Source organism: Pteropus alecto, unplaced genomic scaffold (genome assembly GCF_000325575.1).
Source record: "Pteropus alecto unplaced genomic scaffold, ASM32557v1 scaffold72, whole genome shotgun sequence".
In the NCBI taxonomy this organism is placed as follows: Eukaryota; Metazoa; Chordata; class Mammalia; order Chiroptera; family Pteropodidae; genus Pteropus; species Pteropus alecto.
The window spans coordinates 4,470,026-4,492,446 of NW_006436811.1; the positions used below are offsets into that span (position 1 = coordinate 4,470,026).

At 32.3% G+C, this 22,421-nt stretch overlaps 1 protein-coding gene across 2 annotated transcripts in view; it reads right to left on the reverse strand.

Moving 5' to 3' along the window:
- Positions 1-667: 667 nt before the first annotated feature.
- The window catches only part of KLHL1 (kelch like family member 1), a 273,787-nt gene continuing 252,033 nt past the window's right edge, over positions 668-22,421 (reverse strand). The window contains exons 8-10 of one of the 2 annotated variants that reach the window (XM_006913780.1): positions 16,640-16,852; positions 7,513-7,684; positions 668-1,808 (exon numbers count right to left, since the gene is read on the reverse strand). In XM_006913780.1, the coding sequence (XP_006913842.1) occupies positions 1,749-1,808; positions 7,513-7,684; positions 16,640-16,852 (445 nt within the window). In that variant the 3' untranslated portion in view covers positions 668-1,748. The remainder of the gene's footprint in view (positions 1,809-7,512; positions 7,685-16,639; positions 16,853-22,421) is intronic. The other variant, XM_006913779.1, reaches the window with a different exon arrangement.

The window sequence follows — 22,421 nt, forward strand, 5'->3', positions numbered from 1 at the left end:
TAGAAATTAAATATACTTAACACTACTAAACTGCATACTTAAAAATGGTTGATCGGTTCTCAGCCTTTTGGGTAAGATCAAGTGTAGAAATGGTGGGATGATAAATTTCACATGCATTTTTAACTGTAATTTAAAAAAAAAAACATTGATACCTTCTTTGCATCTTATACTTAGAATGACATTGGTTTTCTGAAGAAGAAAAAGTGACCTAATAAATATGACCATGTTTACATATTGGGAAACTTCAGATTTCCTAATAGTTCCTTGACACAAACTATTAATCAGTATTTTCTTGATTATTAAATTTTAACATTTTTTTGCCACTCAACAATAAAACTCAATTTTATGGTTTATATTGACTCAAAAAGAGGGATTTTCTTGCCTTTTTTCAGCTCCTACACATTTACCAGTTTTCTGATTATGAGATGGATGTTTATTTCTTAAGAACCAATGCTAACTATCTCAAGTGAGTGACTAGAGAAGAAAACAATAATTAAAGATTGTATTTTGTGTAAGCATAGTATTTAGGATGAAATAAATTAATGTTCTGATGGAGATATATACTTCTTACATTTTGAAACATTAAGTAATAAAAATTGCCTCTCTGCAGTATATTTTGTTAATATTTTATTCAGATTTGAATGAAAATTTAAGAAAGATACACTGATAAAAGTGAATTTTCTACCATTTATTAATTGTATTTAAAATTTACATGGACTTATTAAGGATATTGTGAATGTTTCCACTTTATGCTTTAAACAATTACAAACATTTGGCATAAAATAATATGCATATCAATGTAACAATTTTGAAAAGTGAGGAATGAGAATCTGAAGTCTGCCTTTGCTCTAACAATGATCATTAACACTCCAAATGAATGGGTCATTGATTTCTCTCTGAAAATTCTAATTTTTTTTTTATAAACAAAATCCTAAAGGACTTCAACATGCAATGGATATATATAACATTCAGAATAACTAGCTTCCATGCTTACACTGAACTCGACATAAGGCAAAAGCCTATAATTATACTGATTCTTTGGCTCAGTGTGTTCAAAAAGCAAAGCAATGTGGTAATTCTAATGAAAACAATCCTTTGTGTTTGCCAGCTTCAGATTGCTAATACACTTGCAATAAAATTCCACCATCGCCTCTGATGATATATGCAGCTTCGATTAGCAGGGCAGTTTGTTTTCTGAATGCATGATACAAGCATGAATTTGTTTCTCTAATTGTCCTTGTAGCTTAAGAAAATGAGGAAGAAACATGTTTGTTTTAATAAACATCATTCTGCCTCCTGGAATAACCACATCTGATTAGGAAAATAACAAACCAATCAGATTCTGTCAGATGAAAATATGTCTTCTACTCTTGACAACCTCTTGGATACTGCCACAGATTATAAAACAATTGAATGAGTTGTAGTCAGGAAATTATTCATATCACAGATATCAGTCTCACCTTTTAATTGCTCAAGAAAAACAAGCCTTTGGTAACTCTAGTTATTGTATGCTACAATACAAAGCAAATTACCAATAACCTTTCTTGAACGAACTAATATGTGGCCAGATATTGTTCCCATAGCAGTTTGATAGTCTCTGTTTGGTCATCTTCCTCTTTTGACATCAGTAGGTCAGTCTGGAGAAATCCTTGTTCTTGAAGAGTTTTGGTCTCAGAAAGTTTTCATTCTCACCCTCTGATATAAAAATAACCACTACAGCAAATAAAATATCACCAAATAAAAATAAGTCAAGGTTGCTTGATGACTACCACACAGGCACCTGCTCTCCCAATATTCAGGGAAGCCATCTGTTGAAAAAGATGAAACACAATTTAAGAAGAATTTTACAGAAGGATATCTACGTCATAATGTATTTAAAACACATGCATTAAAATCATAAATAAATGTTTTTATATTTTCTCAATTTAGCCACAAGGAGTACAGTAAAAATGAAAATAGCGTTTATAAAAAAGAAATCATTTGTATATTAAAATCCTTAAAACCTGTAATCACTTATGGAATTTTTAATAAAAGTAATACAATATTTAATGATTTTTTAGTGAAATGAAGCTGTCATAGAATTTTCCAGCAAAGATTTATTCTGGAGCTTGCATGGACACATTTATGAAGATATTTCATAGTGATAGCTTGGAATACATTTTAGATGAAATAGCTATTACACTTATTGAAAGCATTTTGAAGTTATTTCCCCTGATATTATACTGAATTAAATCTGTTATTCATTCATTCTAAACAGAGACATACAATGAAGTAACTTCAATATTTTGTCATAAATAGGCCATAATTACAGTTGGTTATAGGGCTTATTTTAAGAATTCCACCTTATAACAATCATTGAAATGAGAACTGAGATTTTAAAAAAATAGTCATGAATATGAAATTGGGTAGAAATATATTAAAAACAATAACTTTTACAAACTTGTAATGAAAATTTATTCCATGGAGGTAAGCCAAGATTATAATAATTTAAGCTTACTTTTTGTTATCAATGGTTTTTATTACAGTTTTCTAAGAATATTTATGCTCACAAAAATATCAGGGTAGACTAGAAATTGCTGGGTATTATTTCAAACTGAAAAGAAATTGAATAAAATGTAAGAAATAATATAGCTAATGGCAAAAAGCCTCAGATCACATACTTTATCCTGTTGATTGAGAAGGGACATGGTCTTACTCTCTAAATATGAAAATTACTACCATTATCTACTCGTTCTTTTAAACATACTTATTGTTTCCTGCCATCCCCGTGTAGCTTAAAACAAAAATAAATAAATAAAACTTACCATGTGATATGTTTTATTCTTTTCATTTAACACATTATTTTTAAAAAGCATTATTTTACATTTTAATGTAATATGTCTTTATTATAGCTAATTGCTCAAATGAGAGAAGGGAAGGGGCATATAAATATATTGATTGTATATTGTGTGTTAAGAATAATATTTATGGGTCACCACTGTCAGCCTCATAATTTCATCATGTATTGTGATCTTCATATGACTAGTGTGTGTTTGGAGTGTCAAAAGGCAATATGTAAATCCTATAACATCAGTGTATACAAACTGAAATGTATCTGACTCCAAAATGCACAGACTTTCCATTATCTCTTTTAGTTTGCAATGATTTTCAAGTGTTGTTTCACATCAGCATCATCTAAAGAACTTTTATAAAGTATCTGTGCTCAAGTTCCACTGCTATGTAGGAATGGGATGAGTATTACTTAGTTGTATTTTTGCAAGTACACTCAACATTCACTCAATATTGAGAAATACTGTGCATAGTTGTAAGATAAATTACACAGTGGATAGCTTCACTTTCTACCTGTCTCAACATATACCACTCTATATATGCATATATGTGTATGTAAAAATGAATCTCTGCTCTTTTTTTCCAAATATGTGCTATTTCTCCTGTGTTTGCTATCTCAGTGAATGACGCCACTCTGCTCAAACAGAAGCCCAGAACACATCCATGACCCTTGGTTTTACCTCACTCAGCCTTATGTGTGAATACTCATCAAGTCCATAAGTATCTCTCCAACTAACTTAATTATACCTATGCCTACTGTTTTCAATCTCATTCATGTTATAATTTTACCCTGAGTGTGAAAAGGAAAAGAACATGTCACACCAGGATATTTCACTTTTATGACTGATTATTTTGAATTAAAGGGACTTGAGAGACAGGCAGTGAAGAAGGGACACTCTTATCATCCTTTGTCCCTCTGAAATCAGGAGATACATCTCCCATATGAAATGTACCCATCTTGTACCAGGAGGGCGGAAGACATCTGTGTCACCAAAGATAGAAATTCAGGGCCAAAAGACTGTATAAACAAAACTTGTTACTTCACCAATTTACTATCAAGCCAAATCCCCTTGTCTTGTAAATTTTTCACAAATTTATTGTTTCTGTATCTAAAAGGTATAAAAGCTTCCTGCTCTGATTGCTTCTTTTAGTCTCACATTTTTGTGGGGTTTCCATACATACAAAATTAAATTTGTTTTTCTGTTGTTAATTTATCTTATGTCAATTTAATTTTTAGACCAGCCAAAGAATCTAGAAGGGAAGAGGAAAATATTTTTCACCCTACAGTAGATGAGTAAAATATTGTCTTAACAGATTTCTCTGACTCCAATCTTATTTTCTCTTAACTATTTATTTTACTTCCTATTAAGTGCAATCATTTCAAGACCAAATTCTGATTATTTACTTTCTCTACTTAAAATTCTTCATTAACTCCCTTTTAGTATTATTGTAAAGTCAAGATTCTATAACATGGTTTCTCTCCCTAGGTCATATAGACCCTGTTAATTTCTCCAAATTCATTGCTCACTACTTTATTTCTTACCCAGTGAAATATGCCACGTGTTCACTTTCCTGCAGCTCTTTATAAATTCTGTTTCTTAAACCAAAGCGCTCCCCATATATTCATCTGGTTATTATTCATCTGTCAGGCCTCATTCAACATATCATTTTCTGAAGGAAGATTTCTCTAACCAACACACTTAGATTCTATCACAGTGCTGAGTATTTCCCTTACCACAGAATTTATCATGCTATTTTAAGCATTTCCTATATTCTACATAAATACATTTTAAATATTTTAGAGAACTTTTCCCTTGTCCCCCTTGGTTCAACTTCAACTTATTTAACATTTATTTTTAAAAATCTGCCCTGCTTTCTCTCCAGGTTTATACCTTTCAGCCTAAGTATGATAACCTAAAGAGGTTGACCATGGAGCCAATTAGAAAAAACAAACAAACAAACAAAAAAACAGCTCACGGTGTAAATATCTCACCAGGCTTCCCTGAAACTCACTCAATATCTGATATATCTATTGTGTGCAAATAAACTAACCCCAAACACAACAGCTCAAACTGATTTGCAACAATAATTCTCAATTCATTTAAGGAACAATCACATATATCTTATCCTATGCCAGCAACTATGCCAATCTTTGGAGACCTGACAGTAAATGCCACACTATCTTTACTTCTGTACAGCTGCAGGTGGATGCAGCATGAGAGCACTATGACAGTATAACAAGAGAGCACACAAAAGGTTGATTTTTACAGGCCAGGGGAAATGGAATGAAGTTATTTTTGTCTCTTGAAGCATTCATATTGTTTTTCAAGAAATAAACCAAATGATAAATGATAAAGTCCAATTTACTTAAAACACACTTACACACACACACACACACACACATACACACATACACATATGCATGTGTTCGCTGTAAAACTATCTGAGACATGAATCTAGCAATTGGTCCCAATCTATTTCCATTATTTCCAATAGATTGCTTGGGGAATTTTCAAAATATATATTCTTGAATAGTTTTAAATAGTTTGCTTATTTATTCTCATGCTTATCCATTTAGGGGTGCCAGTGATAAATGAGATAACCAATTGATTTTGTCTATTTATGGGGTAAATGAAAGGAAAGTGACAGGAATTATCCAGCAAATACAGAAGTTTTTCTAGTGGCCTGTAATCTTGAAAGTTTTCAAAGGGATTTCATGTAGGTCTCCTGATGGTCTCTCAAGAGTCTTAAAAATATTAATAATGAAAAGATATGGATGTAAAATCTTAAAGTAATTTAAGAGCTTTAAAATTAATGTTTATTATACCAAAATGAAGTTATTATAAAACATTTTAAATATTACTTTGCTGTTTGTAAGATATTATATGACCCAAAAGAGTGTTATAAAATACTGATGAGGGAAAATGGTCTATAGGAGGCTTTTACCTATTATTACTACATATATTATTTTTATATCAATTTTAGAGGAATGATAAGCTCATTAGTATAAATATACTATGAAGATATTATACCATTTATATGCCCATAAACTTCTTTTATTTAATGTTCATTTGTAGAAGTGGCACATTTAAAATGTACACCATTGAACTGGTACATTTCCTTGGCAAATCAACAATTATTAAATCATATAGTGTTTCCTTTGCAAACACTAGGGACTCAGAAAGGTAAGAAGTTAAAATATATCTCCTAAAACTTTAGTGCAATAATTACTAGCTTTTTAAATTTGCTGCTCTTTAGAGAAGGAATGCTTCTTCTCTTACTGTTAAAGTAAAATAGAAAATTGCAGGACCTAGTTCTTCAAATATTTCTCCTTCCTTTCATTCTACCTTCCTTCTTTCTCCTTAGTCAATTTCATTTATCTTCATTACATCAAAGAGTTTTCCCTTAGGGAAGAGTAAAATTCATAACAGCAGGTACCTTCATCTGGAATTTGGTTTTGTTCTTTAAAGGCAGCCTTCATAAATACTGTGTTTGCGCAATATCATCAAAACTGGAACAAAGGAGTTATATATCTTTAAAACTAAGGATTTTTAAAAGAAATTTACTTTAGTCGGCATTCATATTTTTCAGCTAAATTTTATTCAATTTCTGTGACCAAAAATAGAACCCTCCACTCATTGAGGAATATAGGGATATGAGGTTATTATTCTGTTTCAACTAAATAAGGCTTTGGAAATTCACTGCACCTATTGACGGAAACAGTTTGTTTGTTTGTAGAGTATATTGCTCTAAGGTGTCTGATGAAGGAGAAAAATAATAAAAATATTGAGAGATTCAGAAAAGAAAAGGGAAAGAAAGGAGAAATTGGACAGAAGGACACAAGTCTCAGAATATATCCATTCCTGCCACAATAAGCATGGCCATAGTAGCTACACGGCAGAAGGTATTTTCCACTATAATTAAGATGCCCTGCTCTTATCTTCCCCCAGACACTCACACACACCAGCAATGATCCTCTCGTTATGTGATCCTTTAGTGTGATCCTGAGTCTTAAAGACAGTGTATATTCAAGGGATTACACTGCACCTAAGATCAGCCAATTAATTCACTCCATCTTCTGGGCCAAAGTGATTGTTATACATGTTATGTGTTACAGACCATTCGGAGACCTTTGTTGTTTGTTTGTTTGTTTTTAATTTAACAAAGAATTCTTCTATTTCCTTTTCTGGCTATGAGGATTACTACTTGGAGCTTCCAGAAGCATCACCCCATGGAAAACTGTCTCTGTAGTAGGTGACAATGCATCTAACAAAGACAGTTATGCAAAACTGGGAGGCAGGTTGCTTATTCACGTTATGGTGAAAACCTAACATTCTGAAATTAGGGTATTGCGAACCAGTATGTTCTACTTTTAGTTTTTGTTTTAGCTAATTAAAATTCAGTTCCTGTTCCTTGTTATTTCTTACAATAAAATGAAAATTCTGTGGAAGCATGAATGTTACTTTTTAATATGAATTTTATTGAAGTATAGAATACAAAAAGAGTACTCAAAAGTATGTGATTTAATGAACTTTTTGCAAAATGAATGTCACAATGGACTAAATCACTTTAGGTTCAGAGTAATTTGACTAGATAGATTACTAAATGTACCCTTCTCCTCCAAAGAAAGTAAATGAAATAAATTCTTATATTTGAAGTAAATTATGCTGGCAACAGTCTTACCTGTGTCCACTCGTTGGTTTGTGGATCGTAGGATTCCATGGTGTTGAGGTACGTTTGCCCATCATAGCCACCGACGGCATATAATCTGTCACCTAGGAGACAAACTCCAACAGCATCTCTGGGCATACTCAAAGGAGCCACCATGGTCCATGTATCCGTTTTGGGATCATATCTAAAATGTAAAGTTAATAGGACATAAATTCTAAGCACATTCAACACTTACTGTATGAATGATACCCTTTCAAAAACATACTATGAAAAATAAAATGAAATATTTTCTAAAAGTTCTATCATTTGAGCAGATATTCAAGATCTAATATCTATAGTATCTGGATCTCTGAAATTAAAGGTATTTTAAAAATATACCTAGACTCTTACTTAGATGGATGCGTTTAAAAAAATGAATATTATGAGGAAGTCAGATACATAAATAACTATTTCCACAGTGGCACAAGGTTCTATTAAACAGATATAAGCAAAGTGCTATGGTCATGAAATGAGAGTGATGGTTAAAACTCTGGGAAAAATTATGTAAATCTTCACAGTTGAAGTCTCCTTTAAATCAGGTCTGAAAGTCTAGCCTAAGTTTGCTTGAAAGAAGATGTTTGTGTAAAAGAACTGAAGTGTTAGTAAAATGTCTGGCTCTCTTTTTGGAAAGCAGGTGTACAATGTGGCTAAGTTCAAGGCTGTATGATGGAGAAGTGTGCCGAAAAAGGTGTTTTTCGATCAGCTTATGTGTTGCTTGATTCCTAGCGTATGAAGGTGTTTTGTGTTTACTCAGTAGGAAAATAGGGAGCCTTTGAAACTTGGGAAAATAATTACAGCGTGAACAGAACTGTGTTTTACTGGCACTACTCAGGATTTTGCGCAAAGGAGAGATTGGTAAACGAAGAAAATGAAGCAGGGGCCCACATTATTAGTGTTGAATTAGACCAAAATAATTTAATTTTCAGAAAGGTTGATTGCCAAACATTACATACAGATATTTTATATTCTGAGTGGCAAAAATCTGAAAACTGCTTTGCTGAATGTGCTTTACTTCAGCTAAGAATGAATGATTAAACCACAACTTTGCCTTTAACCTGCAACTGCCAGTTCAGATGCAAAAACGAGAAAGCTAGTAAGAAACCTTGAAGGTAAATGTAAAAGAAGACTGGATGAAAAATATACATATTTTTTACAAACACTGCAAATATACTTTTTGTTTTTTGACTCCAGTCTTGTTTTTCACCAATTGACACTTTCAATCCACAGACTCCTCCTAAACAAAGAAACAGACACAAACAAGCCAAAAAACTCACCTACAGTTTATTGGAAATAAAGAAGCCTATTGCAAAGAAATGGTTGAGGGACTCCAAGGATCTGGAATTTTACTTCACAGAGAATATTCGTGTTATCCAAGGTGTTACATGCATTTGCACACCATGGTTGAAGGAGTTGTGATAGCCAGGATGATATATATGAAATGAAGATTGGTTGAATGCTTACAAAACCAGGAGCACTTTAAAGCATAAGTTGTCGAGCAAATAAAAACGTTCTTTTACCTGCTGTCATTAATAAATGCAAAACATCACAAATAGATGCAGGCACATTTAGGTGCACACAAACACATACAATCTATGCCATCAAAATCTTTAAGATACTTAAATTTTTACCATAAACACTTTAAAATTTATAGAGATTTAAAAAATGGAACAGAAGAAGACACCACAAGGAATCAAATAGTACAATCCAGAAAGTTGAACATTTTACAAGATAACTGACTGAATTTTTAATTTTAAATAAACAGTAATAATAAATAGGTAGAAGTAACTATTCTAAATAAAAGACTTAAAAACAACAAAATAAAGTGAGTGGACCTTACTCGGATCCTAATTCAAACAGACCAACTCTTAAAAGATGTTTGAGACATTTTGGAAATATTAATTCCAAGCATCAGCTTTTAATAAGACATTATTGAAGTTTCTATTAGTTGTGATTACATTAAAATATAAAGTACTGATCATGTTTTATTGTTTGTTTCTGGAGTGAATTCAGAAACACTGAGCTAAAATGACATCTTAAAGAATTTCTTTAATACTTCAAGAAAAAGGAAAAAGGACAGAAAAGTTAATGAATGAAACAAAAATGCCAAATTGATGATGGCTGTTGAAGCTGGGTAATGAATACAGGGGAGTTTATTTTATTGTTTACTTTTTTGTTTGTCAAGAAATTTTTGTAGTAAAAATAACTTTACAAGAAGAATGTATAATACACTTTAATTTCAGTGAACAGTGAACAATCTTTATATTTTATTCATTCTTCGATAGAATCCAGTCTGGTTTTTGTCACAATCATTTCACTTAAATAACTTGTTTTGAAGTCATATTTTAGTCCTCATTTAATTGTTATTCAGCTCTATAGAGTTTTTTTTCAACTGTCTACAATGCATACTTTGTTTATCACTGCAAGATAGGCAGAACTGAGAGAACAGCTAACACTAGTGCACTAAGCAATAATAAATGCATTTCTGAAGGCTTATGAAATTTCAAGTGAAATAAATATTGAAACAATTCTTAAATACACATATTCCAGGGGAAAATTAAAAAAACATTAGTATGTCCTATATTAAGGTACACATTTAGAAATAATATCCTACATTTAAATATAAATATAATTTCTTTCATATTTTACCATATCCCTCAAGAGAATTAAAAAGTTTAGTCCAAAAAAAAAAGTTTAGTGTGTTCTTCTAGAAAATTCAAATCTTTGAATTGGATGTTCCCATCTTCAGTTATAGGTAACATACTTTATATATGTAATAACAATCTCATAATTTATATCTGACAATAATAATAATATTTGAATTTATATATTGTTAGAAAAAGCAAAGCAAACCAAAATAAACCAAAACAAAAACTGAGTACTATCCTCTCCCCACCTGTACACACATTGTCTCCCAAAGTATTTAGGAAGTAATCACACAAATTCAAAATGACCTACTGGCAGTTATCCATGTTCTCACATTAATGATTCAAAATTGATTTTTTTTTTTTTGTATTTGGAATTTTATAGATTCACCTCTCAGCCCAGGGATATACAAAATTAGTATCCCCAAAATGAAGTAAACAGCTGCTTTTTTTTTTTTTTAGCTTAAGAGTATTCACAGATGTATAAACATTTTTTAATTACTAATAGTGAACTCTATCACTTTTAGTTCATGTTTTTGACAAAATTTAGTTCTAAATTTTTTTGTTTATTTGTTTCGTTTTGGTGTCTGGTTGCCTGTTTATTAAAAAAACAAAACAAAAAAAAAAACGTGGAGGCTGTTTTTCGTATCTAGGCTGTCTACGTTTCCTACATTTCACCTTGGCCTTTGTGGTCAGAGTGTGAGTTCTGTATCAGGGACTCTATTAAAGTTTATAGCCCTCAGGCCAGAGAAGTGTCAGTATATATGTAGTGGTTAAAATTAGCTGTAAACTGAAAACTTACTCAGGCATAGTAACAGAACAGAAGTTAGTTTTTCATTGAAAATCCCCATAGAAGTTTTTGAGGTACCACGAATTTTCAAGCATTGTAATTTCCATATCTTAGGAGTAAGAACTGATCTTAAAATATTTATAGGAAAATTGTTTTAAATATAAAAGCATTACTTTGATAATAAATAAAATTGAGAATGTCCATCTTCCTAAATTTGTGTAAGCTCTTAAATGACAGCCAGCCAGAACTGTCAGCTCTGTGAGAGAACCATCTTGAATATTCCAGCCTTGTAGGGCCCCAGGTGGCTGTATCACGTGGAGTAGAAAAATAGCCCAAATGAACCCAGTCAACATGCAGAATCGTGAAATAAAGTAAAATGGTTGTTTTAAGCCACTAAAATTTTGGAATCATTTGATAGAATATCATCAAAACAATGGTAAACAATTTTAAGAAGAAATACATGTTAACCTCAAAAGAAATGAAAAAATATCTACATTTAAAGCAAATATAGGAAAATGTTTGAGAAATATATGATAAACTTATGGTTATTATTTATATCCAAAATTTATAAAAATAAATAAAATAATTGTTCTAGTCTTATTGGTTCAAACCAATGTATTAAAAAAAAGCCTAAGTCCTCATAGAATTTAAGATCAGAAGGCCCAATCCATCAGAAAATGTATATTAATCCATACATTGATTTATTCAGCCAATATTTCTAAACATTCATTATATGCTATACTCCTGACACATAGAGCCTAAAGGTACAGTTGGAGAAACACAGAGAAAGACTGAAATTTTGCTAGCATTTAAACTTTGCTAGAAAGCATATTTTAAAACAAGAAGAAAAAGAATCTAAGAGACATCAGTTTAATAAATAAATTTGAATGGCAAAGTTACTGATAAAATTGTTTTAGTTTATGATTTTTTTCTTGCCTTCTCAAATCAGCTACAACAAACACTACTCCTAAATTAGGAAAATAAAAACTTTAAAATGGTTTGGAGATCCAAGACAGGATTTCTTAGTTTAAAATTCGACCTCAACATATAAATTATTCTTTAATCAGAATATATGCCTCAACACATGATCTTGTACACATTGTGTATGGATGTGTTCCCTGTTTTGATTCAGCTGTAGCAGTCCTATTACCTATGGTCATGTGTGAGGTGAAGTGATTTTGAGTTGACTGTCAGTTTCAACCCCATCACAGAGGAGTAAGAAGTCAGAACAGTGTTAGAAAAAAATCATATTTTCTGTATTATTTGTGTGTTTCAGATTCTCATGTTGACTATATACTTAACCTTTTGTTTTAAGATATAGTCTTTTAAAAATTATTCATTGACGTTCTCCCAATTTCCTTCGATTCTTTTTTAAAAAATATAATGGACACAGAAAGATTCAGAAATAAGATGGGATAATTTGATTTCTGCTCTCCTTTTCAGTATCCCTTGTTTATTTTTTATTAAAAAATGTGTTTAAAAGTTAATTTGATAAAAGGTATAGTTTAAAAAATTCTGGTTTTACTTAGGTCATATTCTATTACATCTACTCTTCAAGGTTGAGGAGAGGAGAAATGAGTTGTTGATAGAACCAGAGATAGCTCTTTCACTCTTCTCAGATTTAGTTTTCTCAGCAGAGCTTTAAAAACCACTTAAACTATTATCAATCAACAGAATGTGGAGCATACACAGATCTGAATGCTAGCTAAAACTCACTTTTAAAGGAGCAATAGATGATGCAAACATTTCATCTCCTATATCAGAAAACTCTTATTAGCACTGTGAGCCCAAATTATATATTTTTAAATAGACTCTCTCAACATGAAAATGAGTTTTCCAGTTGGATACAAGGATTGTTATCATTCCATCTATATAGGACATGACATGCTTCATCCTTTTACGTACAACTACCTTTCCACAGAATTGTTCTTCCTTCAAAGCATCCAGATAAATTGCCGTGAAGCCAGCTTTCCAGGAAGAATATCCGAGGACAACAGATTATTCTATTTCTAGCTGACCACTTCAGAGATAACACTTGCCTCATAAGTCATTGAGGCAAATATCTAATCCATATACAAATTAGTATATAAAATAATTGCATCCCCTCACAGGGCCCATACATATGTGGGGTGTCATAGAATCTTCATCTTTTGTATATATGTCTACCAGAAATTTGAACATAACTTGCTATCAAACAAATAGCAAAGATTATGCATGCACAATAGAAAAACAATATCAAAAGCAAACTAATTAGTCTTTTCATGCTATACTCAATTGTCTGGCTCCAAAAATAAGATCTTAAGAGAAAAAGAAGTATATTATTAAAAGTACAAAAGCTCCTACCTAACATTTTAACTTTAAACAATTCAAGTAATTACTGTCTTGTAGAAAATTAAGGCTCTCACATATATCAAAACATGAGTTAATATATTAATTTGCAATATAGGCCTAGGATAAGCATCCATTATATATATATAAAGTAAGTATATCCTTTATCATCTCTTTCACTGTTTACAAATGCTGCAATTCTTGAATTATGTCTGGACAAAAAAAGATGAAATGAGAAATTAAAAGAAATGAAAGAATCCAAAATTCCCTTCTTACCTTATATATTAGTGTTTTGGGTAATTTTAAAAGAAAATTCCATTGTGCTTTCAGGTTAAATCTACATTGTGAAAAGATCCCTTTAGATACTATAAGGAGAAGAGATTGAAGGAAGCAAGAGTGTGTTACAAAGGCAGGGTTAGGAGATGCTTCTTCTATCTTGACACCTCTCTTCGACCAGGCCTCATTACTGAGATGCAAATTTGAGAGTGAAGGCGGTCCTGACCTGTGATTAGCAGTGTAACTGATGCCTTTCAGCATATTTTCTGATCCATTGCCTGGTTTCTAGTTTCATTTGTGATCTTAAAGTTCCAATTACTTATTTCTTTGTCTCTTTTTTCTAACATATTTTAAGCTTTATTTAACACACTGAAAAATATATGGAAAACGATATTTATTGAATAAGTAAATAGATGGATGAATGTGCTTTTTCTAATGGATTGCACCTTCTGGGTCTAAATTCTGCCAGAACTTATTGCATCTTTTGGACATTGATTTTTGTCCCCTGAGATGCTATCACTAGGGTGAGGCTTAGCTACAAAATTAGTTTTCATTGTTCCATCAGCTATTCTAAGCTCCCTGCTCTAGCTCAGACTTTGCTTTGTTTGTTACCTGCTCTGATTTGAGGTGCCAGTGTTCTCTGTGTTTAAGACAGCCTGATTCTTTACATTTTTTTATAAATATTATATAACTGTATTTAACACCACCATTATATAATACCTTTACATTCCATAAGAAATCGTTGTCATATAGTAAAATTTGTCTACCTATCAATCTTTAAAACATAGCACTGTACACTACATCTTGCTCTTTATAATGATTTGTTTGCCTGTAATTATACGCTAGAAAGCATTTTTTATGCATATGTGCTAAATAATTCTACAGAGGTACCATTATGTATCTTGACTTATTGATGACTTACATGTTAAATCACCAATTTAGAATATATGTTATAGAAGGTACAAAAATGGTATTAATCTGACATATAGTATGAGCTCAAATAAGAATCATGGTAATGTTGTATGCTTCTGCATTACTTAAGCTGCTTATACCCCCTGTACTCTTATAACTTAAATTAGCTGCGCTTATTTAAATCTAATTTTGCATCATAAATATTTCCCTAGACTGAATTATTGATGCCTCTGCTCACAAACAACATTTTGATACATTATACAGTAAAGTTAGAAGGGAATATGTGTATGAAATCATTTCATTAGTAGCATTTATATGATATTCACAGTAAAAGTAGGAGCTTCATAATATTCATCTTCTTTGTCATTTTCCCCAAGAATTAAGCAGTGGAAAATATGAATGAGCTGTCCATCTACTAGTAGCATTTAAAAAATAAATGATTGTATGTTTGTGTGTATAAAAGCCTACATCTATTTCTTTGGACTCTGACCACTGTCCTCATTGTAACACCTGTAGTTCCTAATTTCCCTGGACAGGAGAATGTCGAAGTTAAACTATTGTGAGCTTAATTCTTTCTTCTGTGTATATGTGCCTGTAAATCTACATTCCATTTCACAGACTAGCAGTACCATTAAATATTTCCATATTTTATTCAAGAAGTGGCTTAAGTTTGAACAGAGCCTGTTCGCTAAAAGCTGTCTCTTGTCATCATCCTTTTTCTTAATAAAAATAATCACATATCAAAAAAAATAAATAAATAACAAACATAAATGAGAAAGCACTTTTCTCCCACTGACTGTACCATTTACAAGCATGAGTATAAAGGATATATGCATGTTTTTAATATTAAGAGAAAAATTGTTTTGGTTTTCAGTGCAATCCACCCAATATCTTGTTCTTCTGGGCACAATTTAGGATCCTGTTCTCCCACACTCGTGATGTTTTCTGTGCCACGTGGACTGGTTTATCATCAAAGTATGAACAAAAGAGAATTATATTACTTGCAGGCAGAATCTTTAAGAACCAGCGAACAATTTACTACTCTAGCTTTTCTCTTCTGATGTGTGATATTGGCTCGTATAGCTTATATATCATTCTGGGTATGAGAGTAATAATACCTTGGAGTTGTCATGGACATGCAGCATGAGTAAGAACAAAGCATTATGGCATTAAGTCACTCAGTTTTTAAGTTGTTTGTTACAATAGAATTTACTTATTCTGTTGCAGTTGATAAAACAATCAACCTCAATATTCCTTATTCTCACTTCCCCATATATCAGTATGTATCCTGTCATAATAGGAAATATCACCATAAGTTTCTCTAACTCTTACTGCACACAATATAATAGTTCTAAGTGATACACAGTAATTAAAGACAACTTAGCTATAACCATGCCAGAAAGGGTTATTGAACCAAATCTAAAGCCAGATGCCTTTCTACTCTAGCCTTTGTGCATCTGGCCATTTAGAACAAGTTAAAAGAGGACTTATATTTCTTCCATATACCAGAATTATAGACAATATAGTTCTAATAACTCTCCCTTGCATTAAGAAAAGTATGGCATAAAACAAAGGAGTCCATAATTCACCATTGAGAGTTTAAAGGAAGTAGTAGCATAAATAAAACAGGATGAAATAGAAAAAAAAATTTTTTCTAATTAAGAAAAAATAAACATTGACATATTTATTAAACTAAAATTGTATTTTAACAAACCTTTTAAAATATATTAAGGAGAAATTTAAAGATTACTTCAGGATCTTGAGGAAAAAAATGTAGTATTTTAAATAAATATTAGTTGAATAAAGGAAGGAAGAAAAAAAGAGGATAGAGGAAAACAAGGAAGGAGAGAAGGAAGGAAGGAAGGAAGGAAGGAGAGAGAGAAGGAAGGAAAGGAAAGGAAAGGAAGGAAGGAGAGAGAGAGGGAAGGAAAGAGAGAGGGAAAAATAAAATGAGAATAAAAGTGCGTATGTGTGAGAGAGAGAGAGACAGAGACAGATAGAGACAGAGAGATGGAGAGAGGATAGAGTATACAAAGCAGCTCTAGGAGCTGAATTTATCTTTCTTAAATTATGCTGTTTTTAAAATCACTTGAATCAGGCGTCAGTGTAATCTGCACTGTCTCTTTCCCGTAGCAGTGCCTTGAAGTCTTACCTTTCTACATAATCTAGTAGCCGGGAACAGTGATTTGAGGCAGGAGCATCATGACCTCCCACTGCATAAAGAAAGCCGTCGCACGTGGCCACTCCAACACCCCCTCTTCTCTTACACATCGGAGCACACATACTCCACTTATTTGTGTGAGGATCATAATACTCCATTGAACTCAAACAGGAACTTCCATCACGTCCTCCAACTGAATACAACCTAAAAACATAATTGGAAAACCATGATTTAATATTGCAGTCTGAATGACAAAATGTAGAAAAGGAAAAGTCCTTTAAAAATAAATTTTAAGCATAGTGTGAGCCTCAGATGTATTTGAAATACATTACTTCACATGCACATCTTTGTTAAAGGTACTCTGTAAAAGATTATACATAGCTGGAGTTCTCATTATTCTAACATGTAGTATATCAGATGAAACTAAATCAACTACAATTTTCTAACCTTTATTATTTCTAGAACATTAAATAGATTTCAACTTTTTATGGCATATAATTAAATCATGTCAATATATTATTTTAATAAATATTGGGGAATGGTTATTTAAAATCTAGAATATTTACCTCCAATTTTTCTTGAAAATGACCATAAGCAAAAGAAAACTGATTTTCTTGATCAGCATTTGATTTGCACTAGCAAATCAATCATGCTTACTCCTTGTATTCTATCCCCACAGTTTAGAATGCTAAATAAATGGAATAATCTAAACAAATATTGTCATAACACTAGCTTCCTTAATCAGTGCCTATACTATAGCTAATGTGTTCCATAGATAAACAAGACTTTACAAGAAAAAAGTGTGTAGTGATGTTTGATTGAGTACTACTGAAACAATACACTCATGTTGCTACAGTTATTTCATTAATGAGAAGTATGTTGTGAACCAGGAAAGTAAGTACTACAGCATAAGTGATATTTAAATGATTAGAAATATATTGTCTATTCCTAATAAAATAGATCTTGCCTGTTTGATCCTAGCCATGAAAATTTAATTACAATATAGAGTTGCATTTATTTATTTATTTATTTGTTCAATGCTTATTTTTGAATTTAGTATGTGCCATAAACTATCCAAAGATTTGTGAATATATACATGAACGAAATGGGAAAAAAATTCCTGCACTCAATTCTTCTGGAATAGTGGGTAGACATACCATACAAAATAAACATCTTTAGAAGGTGCTAAGTGCTGTAGATCGAGATCGAGCAGGGAAATGCAACTGGTAGAGGGAGTGTTATGATTACACTCCCATAACAGATTGGGAAGTGAGGTACAGGTGGACCTCATACAGGCATTTATAGACTTTTATACTGAGTGAAACAGGAAGCCATAAGATGATTGTGAATACAGGAGTGATATGACTTGCTTATGTTTTAATAAGATTAGATGTTGTAGGATTTTTGCCTCACCAGTGGACATTATGGTCAATATATTGGTAAATAGACTTAAATCTATACTTTCTGTTTCTAAGTAAATGCAGAGAAAGATGTTATTGCTTTGCATATAAAATAATTCAGGTCTTGGTTTTACAAATGCATCCTCTAATGTCCTTTAATAACTCTAAAATATGATATTTAAACTGATTTCAAATCCTGGAAACATTTTTTTAAAGCTGTTTGTGTCTATCTTAATGCCTGCCATGATAAAATGTTTTTGATTGCCCAAGTGTGCCCTTTATGGATATAATGTCTTTTTGCTTGATTACTCACAAGTTGTCTGCCAGCTCTTGATCTTGCAATATGTTGAAATTAAGCAATAGGAGCATTTTAAAGGGCAAGTACTGGACAGTTTAGCTTGCAAAGGCACCCAGAAGTGAGATAATTATTCACTCAAAAGTTTTCATCTTCCTAAACACTTTATGAAATCTGAACTTCATTTATTTCTGTGTTTTATTTAATTTGGAGATCTAACTCAAAAGAAGTAGGCTATAATCTTGAGGTATTATTATTAAAGTTTAACTAAATATTTTTTTACAGGAATTTTACTTATTGAGTAACTATCTTCAAAAAAGGCACCTAGCATGGTCCCTGGTACATAGTTTATATATAAGAAAAGTACCCCTCTCTTTTTTCTGTTGTTTTAAAGGAATTGTTGACCTCAGCCTGCTCTATTTATTTATACACATTACAATGGCAGTTTATAGTACTGATATATATGAGCCCAGCATTTCTGATAATACATTATTTCCGTGCAATAATGTACATTTTCTCCCAAAATTATTAAAAATGCTAACAAATATATAGCTAAATGTATATAAAAAGTAGGAATAATTAATATAACATATTGCTTACATTATAGAAGTTAAATGTTGAGCCTATTAGTATAACCTATTATTTGGAAATTAAACGTTCCAGCAAAGTTCACAAGTTATAACATCATTGACTTTAATATGATTGCATGTATTACAAACCACTATTCCTTTAGTCTCTCTTCTGTGTGAACCCTCCCCTAATAAAATCCAGTAACACGAGAAATAATTTTATGTAATGTCTTGATAAAAATGACCTAATTCGACATTGCTTTTATAAAATAAATATTTGATATATGATAGTCATTATTTTATAAATTACTTTCTAAAGCTTAATCAAGGTTATCAATGTTTTTTTCATTTGGTATATGTCCCTTTTAATGTGTTATGTTTATAGATCAATAGTGAAATTATTGTAATTTTAATAATATAATATAAATTATTGATTAATACCAGGGCAAAACTAGTTGAAAAGAGCAAATACACTGAATTTTTCCTCAAGTACAAGCTTTAAAAAATATTTGAAAAAATTTTAATTTGCGAAAAGATATAATAGTGTCCTCATTTTTGACTGCTTTATGGATCCATTGTTAAAATCAATAGACACATTTAATACTTGAAAAGGTTTTGAAAATTGTGTACTTTATAAATGTATGCTATTGACCAACAAGATCTATAATCCACTAATTCTGAAACATAAATTTGCTAAGTGACTAAACTAGAATGTAAAAGTAAATAATAATAATAACTATTACTATAATTATTATTAAAGTTAAAAAATAACAAAGGGATAGAAACAGTATACTCTAAGCAGTTAGAAGAAACACTAAAACGGATGCACAAAACTTCATGGACAATTACCAAAGGTTATCTTCTCAGGTCTCCCCTCACAGTCTATTTAATTATAATTTTTATTGATTTCTTGCTTTGTTTTGCTACAGTGACAAATTAGATGTTGAGATTCTGAAAAGCAAAGAAGAATCTGATGCTAGAAGTAAACGCACTGACAACATAGGAAGCGACAGCTGACAGTTTCACAGCAAGAAAGGAAATGTGACATTTTAACTGAGAGTTGAAAGAGGTGCAGAAATTTGTAAGATGAAGAAAGGGGGAAGGCATTACATACAGGGAAAGCATTATGAGTAAGGACAGGGGCATGAAAGGTCATAGCAGGTGATAAATGAAGAGTGGCAGGTGTGTCATGTTGGTGAAAGGGTGGTAGTGAAGGAGGATGAAGAAGAGATGCAGCTGGTAATATTAGACTGAGAACGAAGGGAGTCGTATGCCATGGAATTTCATTCTGAGACCATGAGAAAAGGACAGCAAAATAACATGCTTAAGAAGCATCAGGTTCTTAGTTCAGTTTGCTGTGAATATTGACCAGTATATCTCTTGTATGCCAAAAATTGTCAGCAGATCAGAAATATTTCTTAAGTAAACTCTTAGAATTTTGCTGACAGCGACAAGAATCTGAGCCTTCCCCACTACTTTCTCTCGATTGTGTGCTTATTCATCATACAGGTGAGTTTTACCTAATGTTAGTGACCAGGTCTCAGTGTTTTGAGACCTAGTTGCCGTGTGCCCATCTAAGTGAGTGCCACATATTTATAATTCTAGTGATGACAATATAGCATTTGTAGGAAACAAATTCTGTATTAGTTAGGATATGGGTTCAAATGTGTGTAAAATGGCTTTACATGCATTGAGCTCCTGGCTGTTTCCCACTTTTGACTATATCTGTAGAGTATGACCCTTTGTCACGAACTGTGAAGGGTCTGAAATTCTACCTTACTTGAAAGCTAACAAATTGGCCTACCACAGTTTCATAGATACTGGAAAAAGACACAGGATTACTGGGTCAGAGAAAAATGACTTTATTAATCACAGCCACAATAGGCATCATTGTCGATGGCGTACTAGAGTAATAGAGACTCAGGTCAATGCTGCAGTGGGCTTTTCTCTCATCTGAAGAACACTGAGTTCAGGAAAAGCTAATTCTTTAAAAGAGGCTGCCAACAAATACGCCTAACCTTTGCTCTGAAGGCACTATCATTCTAGTCGAGGAGACACTGGAAAGGGAGACACTATTGTTCTAGTCAAGGAACAAATTTCTCTACCCTAAAGAAAGTCACTGTCTCTATCTTCCAAAGCTGTTTGATTTAAAAATATTCTTTAAAAGATAGTATGAAAAAAATTGCTAATACGAATGCTAAAACTGCAGCGCAGAGTTGTCTACAAACCCTCTTGTCCCAATGCCCTCAGGTAGCCTTCACTATCACAATCACGGTTCAAAGAGAAGAAGGAAGGAAAAGTGGAAGAAGGCCCGCATCTTCTCCCTTTAAGACTTTATCTTTTAATCTGCACAAGTCATTTCACACATGCCGTTAGCCAGAACTCAGTCACATGTCAATACCTAATTGATAAGGTGCTAGAAAGTATTGTTTTATTTCAGGTGACCATGTGCCTACCAGATAATTGCTGTTTATATTGTCATATGAAAAACAGTGAATGGGCATTAGGAGACACTAGACCTTTTCCAGTCCTGTGTACCGTTGCGCATTCTCCTTCGGTACCTTTTTACTACAAAAGCTAGGTTACTTCTCACTCATCCATCATCAATCAGTTCAGGTGTGTGTCTCTGCTAGAAAGTCTTTCCTGATGCCACTTTGACTTCTTCTCAGAAATTTAACGTTATTGACAGTCCGTATCCTAGGTAAAGTTATTTAATATTTTTCATACTTTATCAATAATGCATATTTCAGGGATGGCTACAGAAGATGTTTCCAATACCATTATCTAAATATTTGAAGGTTTGCTAATTAGCCTTGGTATTAGACATAATTTTTATTCACAATATATTGTTACCCAGGAAGTATATTCGGGCACCCCTTCCCTTGCATCACAAAAGTATAAGAATTGCACAACCCCCACAGTATAAAACCTTTGAAGCAATTCTCTAGATTCAGAACTCTGTTTAATTCTTTTTTTCCAAGTTGTTGGAGAACTCTTTAATCTGACCTCAAGAGAAGGCTTGTCTGCAGATCTTACTATCAGGATATTCCAGCATCTGCTCTTCAGTGAACCTTTTCTTGAGAGGTGCTTGTTGGAGTGCCTTATGGAATAGTGAGTAGGATGTCAGTTAGCTTACAACAACAGTTTGCATGACTGCTTTTGTTCCTGCTTATTAAGAAATGTCTACGCATGGGCCAAACTCAGTATGACACTTGCTGACACTATATTATGGCTGGTAAGCAAGGTTGTGGGTCAAAGACAGAACACACTTACCTTTATTTATTAGAATGTGCCTATATTTCCTAGAGGAACCTCACAATTCTAAACATGTAAATTAATTTGGGTCAATTAACCAAGTCCCCAAACTTGGTAGAATTCAACAACCTAAAACCTGAGAGAGATATTCACTTTTATACTTAATCCTTCCATGACTCCTTGCCCTTCCCGCTCTACATATATTACAATTCTGCATTTCCTTTCTTTGTTATTTTCTATTTCCCTTTAATATA